Genomic DNA, 9,139 nt, shown 5'->3' on the forward strand with positions numbered 1-9,139 from the left:
TGGTTTATGAAAAGAGAGGAATAGAAAACGAGTAAGCGAATAAAATTTCAAATATTGTCTTGACCGAAGGTTCAACTTATTAAATGTTCACCAGGTATGATGAAGCAAAATCTGCGACTCACTTACTTGACACTTCAAATGACTTCAGTGTTGTCCTCCCAGTAGCTTATTCTTGACTCGATGATCGGGTTGCCTCCTACAAAGCGCTTCATTTATAGTCTATAGCTAGACTCTTCAATTCTTCACTTTGGACCAGTGCTTGGTGTCGGCGCTGCAGTCTTCTGCAACCACTTCTTCACTATCTTTGGCTTTGATGCAGGCATAGGCTTGGCTATCTTTTTGGTCTTCACAGGCTCGTGTTCTTCCTTCTTCTAAACAATAACAACTTTTTCTGCTAGCTTCTTTTCTTCTGCCTTCTTGTTCTTCTCGTCCTACTTGACACGCCAATGTGGCGGTATATACTTGCTAGAAATCATGTTGCATACCTCAAAGTGTGGGAGAAACTTGAACGCGCTCATAGTGCCATTGATGTCAAACTTGATCTCGCCCTTCCCAACATCTATATTTGCTCTTGCAGTCTTCAAGAACGGCATTCCCAGGATGAGTGGGGATTTAGCTCCTCCTCCTATCTCGAGTATCATGAAGTCAACAGGGACAAAGTGATTCCCGATCTTCACAGGTACATCTTCAACAATACCTTCGGAATAGCGAACGGTGTTGTCTGCCAACTCCAGGCACATAGCCATTGGTTCTGGCTCCAGCAGGCGTACCTTCTCAAACACAGCTTTAGGCATGACGCTCACACTTGTGCCAAGATCACATAATGCCCTTTCAAATATTACCGCTCCAAGTGAACACGAGATGGTTGGACATTCAGGATCTCTTTTCTTCTCGGGAGCTTGATTAGTGATTGCAGCATTGCACTCTTCTGTCATCTTGATGTGATCTATAGTGAACTGCGGAATCTCTCGCTTGTTTGTCAAGATATTCTTGAAGTAGCGATTGTAGGTTGGAACTTGTAAAGTGTCCAGCAGTGGCATATTGATGTTCAACATGCGCACCACTTCAACAAACTATTCGTCAGTTTTACCTAGATGATAGCGTAGTTTCTCTAGTAGAATCTTTGCGTCATCTTGATCGACCATCTCAAACTCTGACTTTTCTATTTCAATCTTTAGGGCTAGGGTATGTGTCTTCTCCTTTGAAGTTATCTCTACTTCTGCAGCTAGTTTAGGCTTCCTAGCTCCCGCCGGATGTTTTGGATCTTCTGTTTCCTTGCCTGAGTGAGTTTGAATAGCTTTAGCTGACTCTAGATTCATTGGTTGTCCTAGCAACTTCCCTTGATTGGTTGTAAAATGGACAGCTAACTGTGTAACTTGAGTCTCTAGCATCTTCATCATGTTCATCACTTGGTGGTTCGAACTTCCAACTTATGTCACTTTGCTGTCAATATTTTCCAATCTCCGCTTGATCTTCTCCGATTCCTCTTTGATCCCGAGCTGGTCCTTGCCATATCTTTGTAAACTTAGCCCCTAAGTAAGTTCGGAGGATTGCTTGCCAAAGATGGGCACCAGGGGGCACCAGAGGGTGCCAGGCCGATCGGCCTGGGCTCCTCGAGGCCGATCAGCCTAGCCCCTTCCTGGGCTCTTTGACCTTCTTCTTCGTTCGGTTCGATGCTCGTTTAGTGCTTTATTCAAAAATATGCTTTTAAGCCCAATTTTCATAAAAAACACAACATCCTCCAAAATACGTTGCATATGTGAAAATAATCGATTTATTAGATTTATTAGATGTAATCAATAATTTAGGTATTAAATTCATGTCATTATTAAAGATAAATAGGGGTAAAGTGTGTCAATAGTGAGTGTCAACAATCCCATCGGCGCGGCCGCAGGGCGGGGCGCGGCCTGTCGTACATACATCTATAGGACCACTAGAAGGTTTTGATAGTCCTAAATATGGGGCTGGACACCGAGTCGCGTCTGACATGGAGACCATGGCGCAAGACAGCGTAGTCTACATGAAAAGATAGGAACTAGTCGAGGATTAGGAAAGTACTCATTGTAATAAGAGTAGAGCTCCTCTAGTCGTATCCGACTAGTATTCTTGTAACCAACCAACTTGTAACCCTGCCCCTAGCAATATAAGGCAAGGCAAGGATCCCCTCAAAAGCAATTCAATCTAACCAACACACAGGACCAGATCTCGACGAGCCCCACTAACCAAAACACTACCTCGGGCACCCCCATCGGTAGGTTGTTGGGTCTAAACACCGACAGCTGGCGCGCTAGGTAGGGGATCTCGCTGAGAATCCACTGGCGAACTCGATGGCACAAGTCATCATCAAGCCAATCGTCACGTTTGAAGCAGGCGTGACGTTCATCTTCGGCTCCTAGGTTTGCATCGCAGACAGTGCTAGAAATTTCCACCACCACATTGCGCCAACCCTAAAGAAGAAGCAGCAAGCCATGAAGCTTGAGCGCCAAGCTTTGGAGGACTCATCGAGAATTTCAGCAAATTTTCAATTTCTAACCTAGTCAAAGGTTGGAGGGACGAGTATGAGTACAACTCGACTTCTTCCCCTGGTCGGATTGACTTGCACGAGCTAACGCATAAGCTATCGTGCGAGTCGGATTACCACTAGAGTCGATTCCCGTTTGGACTTTGCAACGCAACCACTTTTTATCAAGTGGCCCTGTCCAGATCACAATCCAATACAGATGCGATCGAGGACCTCTACTACTACTCGAATCTAGATGAGGAGACTCCTTTATCAAGTCCACTGTAGGGCCTGATAATCACATCAACTCCCCAAGGCAAATTCATCTACTGGCCCAACATGAAGCCACCCGCTCTTGCCAAAGACGACGATTCGCGCATCATCGCCTACCTCGACACTCTGCCGTACCAAGAGGGAGCTCCTCTGTCACCCATCTATGAGGAAGGCAGCACCACGGAGGTCATCACTTCGAGCTCGGGAAGCCACTCTCCAGAGAGAGAGCTCTTCACCCTCATTACTGGACAAGAGGATGAAGAAGAAGAGCAATGGGATAGAAACCCACGACATGAGCGTCACCCAGACGACGTCTCGCAGGACGAGCTTACCACCAATGTTGTTGGTGAAGAGACTGAAGCTCAAAGAACTCAACAACGAGCAAGAAATGTCACAAAAGCAGAGCGTCGCTACCGCCTTGCAGTGGACCTACCAATCCAAAACTTGGATAACGCCTTTGAAGCAGTTCAAACACGTCATCATTATACACCCCTGGCTACCGTTGCGTCTATCGATCTCATCACCCGAGCGATGCCCTAGAACAAGTACACTAGACAATTGGCCGAACTGGTGGAACTCGCATACGAACAACTCGATCAGCAGAATCCGTTACAGTCAGTCCAATGCACCGCATCCCAGCGAAGTCAACATGGCAGTAGCCATAGAGGCCCTCCATCCAGACCATGCCAAGATGCAGGTACGATTTCCCTCTCTCTTCCCTAGACTGCATGGCTGCCGGAGATGAGAAATCGGCATACTGGCAAGGGAAATCTCTGGGAAGCGCGAGAGCACCGGTTGTTGGTGCCTTTGCCTGATGAGAGCTCGAGAGAGGACCTCCTAGGAGTGAGAGTTGAGAGGGTTAGAATGAGGTCGCCTCATCGCTCAAGGGCCGGATGAGAGATCGGTTGGAGAGGATTTTTTTTCATTTTAACCCTCATAGATGAGGTAGGGGCTCAAGAAGGGTCTCGGTTGAAGTTGCTCTTATGAGAGTTGGTCTCCTGTGTTGGTGTCGGTGTGAAAGTTTCCTCGGAGTAGTGTGGGTAAGCGTCCACATAAGTGTTATTACAGTATTTTGGTGCTACTTCTAGGAAGTTGGTGTCAAGGTCAGTGCGCCGATTTATCAACAACTAACATCGATACAGAGTCAGACAGCATACATGATCACTAGGCATAACTGCAGCACTATGATGGGAACATTTTTTGAACTGAAGTACGAAAATTTTAAAAATATATATGTATCAATGTATGTATCATGTTTTGAAGAAGATAAGTCAGTTGGATTGGGATTTGTCATTTGAGACTCAAATATGATAGTTTAAGTTTCAGGTGCTGGGAAATTGTCATCTGGCCTACTTCTGTCGGAGGACTGAGGCTTGCTTGTATTTACCTAGGCTAGGGCTTAAATTCTTTGTTTTGCAAACTCTTGGTGTCCAAAATGTCCCTCTATTCTTGAGTTTGTACCAAGGTTGCTGGCTTGGCTGGCAGACCATGAGTTTGTAACATGATTTGGCTGCACCTTTTGTTTAGTGGAAGCTAACTCTTTGTCTCTTTTTATCTTATCTAAAAAACAATAGCTGGCTGAATATCTGAAACAGGAGTGGAAAATCAATTTTATTTGGAGTGGTTAATGAACAACAAGGTCTAAGCTGTGTTTGCTGGATATCCTTTGGTGAACCCATCATATTAATTTATCCCTGAAATATTGATATAGCCTGATCTCGGCTTGGTGAAGGTGATGGAGACAATTGGGTTCCTGTCAAATAGTAATCACTTCCTATGTTCAAAATGATGAGGCAGAGAGGGTCTGTGTTAATTGAAGTTGTACTCGCTGGTACTTTGTTGGCTAGTATGTGTTACCAATACATTAGGCACAGAATTAAAAATCCGATGATTGACGGGAGAGAAGCACAACAATCAGCCATGTCCATTCTTAAATCTAATACCATGTGTATCGCTTTGGCTTACACATGTAGCGGCACATTGGAGCAGAGGGGATGCCTTGCCTCCCAACATGAACTTCCAGCGCCGGCCCCACGGTTACCGTGTCCAGTGTCACGTAGCAGCACATCATACGACCAAACGCCGGCCGGGAGGTCGTCTGCCTCGATCCAGCAACAACCTTGTTAGAATCGCTTGCCGCTGGTCGAGGCAGGAAAACGACCTAGTCAGAGGCTTATCCTTACGGCATTCAGGGACTCAAAGGGGTGGACGGTGCCACCGTGCCATTGCCCGAGTGCCCCAGGCCACCAGCGTCCCCACGACGAGAGTGTCGCCTGCATGGCAGCCGTTGTCGATGTTGGGCAATGGGCATTGGAACGTCCACGCTAGCTGACGACGTCGTCGCCGTGCATGCTGGCTGCTGACGAGGCTTCATTCGTCCAGCCCCTGTGATGCCCTCGACGTCGCAGCCGTGAAGGATAAGGATTGCTTGAGGCGGCGTGCGGACGCAGGCGCGCCACTAATGGGTAAGGACACAGATCATGGTGTGGTGCCGTGGCATCGGACACCGCGGCGTCCACGGCACAAGGCAAGATGACGTACAATGTCCTGATCGACCAGAACCAGGCGTCCACGGACATTGACCTTGCTCGGCGCGGGCGCTCATGCAAGGATACCGTTCCACGGGTAGCGTCCTGGCAGCCGGATCGAGTTCATGCATCATTGCATCCTGCGACGCGGTCACCATGGCATGGAACCTTGCCGGCTTGCCGCTGCGGCATGCTGACTCCGCGAGTAACGGTGCTCGGTGCCGACACCAGCCGCGGCGGTGCGCTACGCCTGGCTATCAGCGTAGCATTGGTGGAGACATCCTCTTACTAGCCTCTCTCGCCGTCGCCGTCTCCCGTCTTACCAGCGGGCGGCGTTGGCCGCCATTCCCAACGACCAGGGGGTGGACGGGATTTCATTTACCGTCCACCCCTTGGGTACGTGGCAGTCCTCGAATCCGTCTCCTACGGTCAGGATTAAGCAAACGACACCTGATGCCAACGCTCTGTGAAGTGTAATAAGGAGGGCTTCAGTTCATCGCCCTTTTGCCAGTTAGTAATCATAGGAGTGAGAGATTCAGAGAACTCCTGAAAATATTGCAAATTTGAAACCACCATTTTCAAAGTGATCAGCACTGTTGTTAACAGAGATCAGTTTGGTCACGATACCAATTTTAAATATTTTGTATGTTCATAAGGCAGATCAACTTTAAACAGCATTCAGATGCAAATTGTGTTTTCGCCTGAGCCAGTGAAGTTGGCGTAAGAATCTGGAACAAGGCGTCCTCTAAACTAGCAAAGAGAGAAGTGACGCAGAGAAACTGGGAATGTGGGCACTTATCTCTGCGTTAAACTGAACTTTCTCCCCTTGTGGCTTCACTCGTAGAGTTCAGTCTTCAGTTTCTAGCGGAATAAGAAGTTTCAGGAGCAAATTCCTGCTAGTGTCTGTTGTAGGATCAGGTCGACTTTAAAGTTTGTGCTAATGTATCTGGTGCAGAAGCACATTGTCTAATGGGCCGCCATAATGTTCAGAGACGATATATGCCGAGCTTAGAGTTCAGAATTTCAGACATTGCAAAGAAATTTCAAACATTGATCACTGAGGCCGAGAGGAAGAACGATCTGCAAACTGAATGTGAAAGCTTCCCGAATCTGCAAACTGAACCTTCTAATTCGATCGGCCATGTGCCCGCTCCTGGTTTCGCAGATCATGCACACCAAGAGAGATGCGTCACGGGCATGCCATGATCCGATGCGAAGCTTTCCTAGTTAGGCTCGAACATCAGCGGATCGCATCCGCAGTTGCGACGATATTTTTGGCAACTCCAGTCGGACTCACTCCTATCGTAAATACTCGACTTGCCTCGCCCTCTCGACTTGCTAACGTTGCCTCTCCCCTAGCCTAGTAGACGAGCAATCCATCCGCCGCCTCGCCTTCCTACCTCTCGCAATGGCTGCTTGCGTAGAGCCCGCCGTCGCCGTCTGTAACCACGCCGCCGCTGGGCCGGCTTGCCTCAAAAGGAGGCGCATCGCCGTCGGAAGCGCGGAGCAGTACGAGGACATCGGCCGCCTCGGCGAGGGGGCCTTCGGCGCGGTCGTCAAGGCACGCCACCGCGCCACGGGCCGGATCATCGAGATCAAGCGCATCGGCAAGGCCCAGGGCAGGCACGCCGCGCTGCTGCGCGAGGCGCGCTTCCTCGAGGAGGCGAGCGGCGGCGGCGCCAACCCCTTCGTCGCCGGCTTCCGCGGCGTCGTCCGACACCCAGACACCTTTGACCTCAGCCTCGTCATGGAGAGCGTGGGCCCAAGCCTCCACGACCTCCTCCGCCAACGCGGCTGCGGGAGCCCGCCGCTGCCCGAGGCAACGGTGCGCGCCGCTATGTGGCAACTGCTTAGGGGTGCCAAGAAGATGCACCACTGCCACATCGTGCACCATGACATCAAGCCCACCAACATCCTCGTCGGCGATAGTCACCACGTCGTCAAGTTCTGCGACTTTGGGCTCGCCATGTCCACCGACGAGCGGCCGCCGTACAAGGCGGCCGGCACGCTGTGGTACATGGCGCCGGAGATGCTGCTGGAGAAGCCCGACTATGAAAGAGCTCATCAACAACGGGAGTCCTCTGTTCCAGGGCTTGTACAGTGAAGGACAGCTCTGTGCAATCTTCGACGTGCTGGGCACGTCTGACGACACCACATGGCCTTGGTTCTTATCCACGGCATTCGCCACTGTGGTGATGCCGGAGCTGGACATGCAGCGGCCAAACAAGCTATCAAGGAAGGATTCGAGATCCTCAGCGGCCTCCTCGCGTGCAACCTGGAGAAGAGGCTCACGGCAGCCGCGGCGCTCAAACACCCATGGTTCGACAAGATCGACGTGCTGGAGCTTCCAAAGAAAGAAGAGTTGGCATCGCCGATGCTCTTACGGCCCAAGAGACGGAGGATACATGCTGTGTGGGCAACATGAACTCCTTTTGGTCTTTGTATGCAGTTCTTCAAAGCAGAGCATGTAAATCTGTAATTTTGTATATGCTATGTAAACGTTGATGTAATGTAAAATTAGTTTCTTCTTGAATCTTAAGAGCAGAGCTTTTGATGGCCCTTGCAATGTTTGATGTAAATTGCACTGTATATTCAAATTTAATCCCTTTCTATGTGCTATTGAATGATTTTGATTGATCGTTTCATAAGCATCTCACCTGGTCCTGACGTTAAGAAATCTGAAATTTGGTACGCCGTAACCGAAGCAATTGGTACATGGCCAAATAGAAAATGTATATTGGTTTAACATGCACGGACATAGATACTTCAATCAAACAATAAACATAATGATATCTTATATTAGTAATTGAATACTCCTTTTGGAGTCTTCACATTAATCCTCACGGGACATGTTAGAAAAATAGATAAATTCATAAACTTCTAAAAAAATTAGAAACATGCGGCCATCAATCTAGTGGACTCTAATAATAACCAATTAGATCTATTATGTTTTTCAAAAAATTATCCACCTCTTCCATTATAAAAAAATTCTAAAATAACCCCTAAATCTATAGACAAGGACATGCATCTTATTATTGTGTTAGAATATTTAACAAATGAGAGAATAATAAGGTAAGAAAAATTTTATTATTAGCTTGGGTCCTAAGTTTTCCATGAGCCTTTAATACTTATTTATGTGAAACTTCCTTCCCATGCAGAATGACGAGTTGATGGACTAGTATAGCAAAAACAAGATGATAGAAAATTCCACGCCCAATATTCTGTGGACTGAGATATGATTCATTAGTGCAACAAAAACGATCCCCACAAATCCTTTTTGGAGAAAAATTTTCAAGAGAAAAGCAGAAATTCAGTGCTACATAAGTCTGCCAAAACCTTTATTTTAGTGACATATCTCATAAAGCCGAGGCAGGGTAAGAAATGATCTTCATTCTTTCATTGGTTCAGTGTACTAAATTTAGGTAGCTGGTACTGAAGCCGGTAGATGATTAGTGGATCGCATGAGCTTCACCAGCCTTATTTAAACTATGGTTATCACCTATCAATAATATCCCTCCTTGCGTTTGGGTCAGTCACCACGGACTGCTTTTTCATAAATTAACACCAAACTGAAGCTAATGGATTTCAGTACTACATAATTCTGCTGAATGTAGCTCAGCTTGTGATGTTGTGGTTACTTTGGTAGTTTGGTGATGAGGCTTAGAACTATGTTGTTACTTTGGTGATGATGCTAAGTTTGTGATGTGTTGGCGCTAGAAATCGGTCAACCGAATCCCCAGCATCTGACACACGACCCGGGAGAATCTGCTTAACTCCTGTTCGGGTGATTGCCCTGGTGCGGTTCGCGCGGCGTGCCAGCCAATCTGACCTGTTGATT

At 47.8% G+C, this 9,139-nt stretch overlaps 2 protein-coding genes across 2 annotated transcripts; one reads left to right on the top strand and one right to left on the bottom strand.

Annotated features, from left to right (window-relative positions):
- Positions 1-431: 431 nt before the first annotated feature.
- Positions 432-1,055, bottom strand: LOC105914096. Its single transcript, XM_012844760.1, has one exon. The coding sequence runs from the start codon at positions 1,053-1,055 to the stop codon at positions 432-434; it is 624 nt and encodes a 207-aa protein (XP_012700214.1).
- Positions 1,056-6,709: 5,654 nt separating this feature from the next.
- LOC101775320 (putative cyclin-dependent kinase F-2) lies at positions 6,710-7,405 on the top strand. Its single transcript, XM_014804897.1, has one exon. The coding sequence runs from the start codon at positions 6,710-6,712 to the stop codon at positions 7,403-7,405; it is 696 nt and encodes a 231-aa protein (XP_014660383.1).
- The last annotated feature ends 1,734 nt before the right edge of the window (positions 7,406-9,139 follow it).

Source organism: Setaria italica, chromosome I (genome assembly GCF_000263155.2).
Source record: "Setaria italica strain Yugu1 chromosome I, Setaria_italica_v2.0, whole genome shotgun sequence".
Lineage (NCBI taxonomy): Eukaryota > Viridiplantae > Streptophyta > Magnoliopsida > Poales > Poaceae > Setaria > Setaria italica.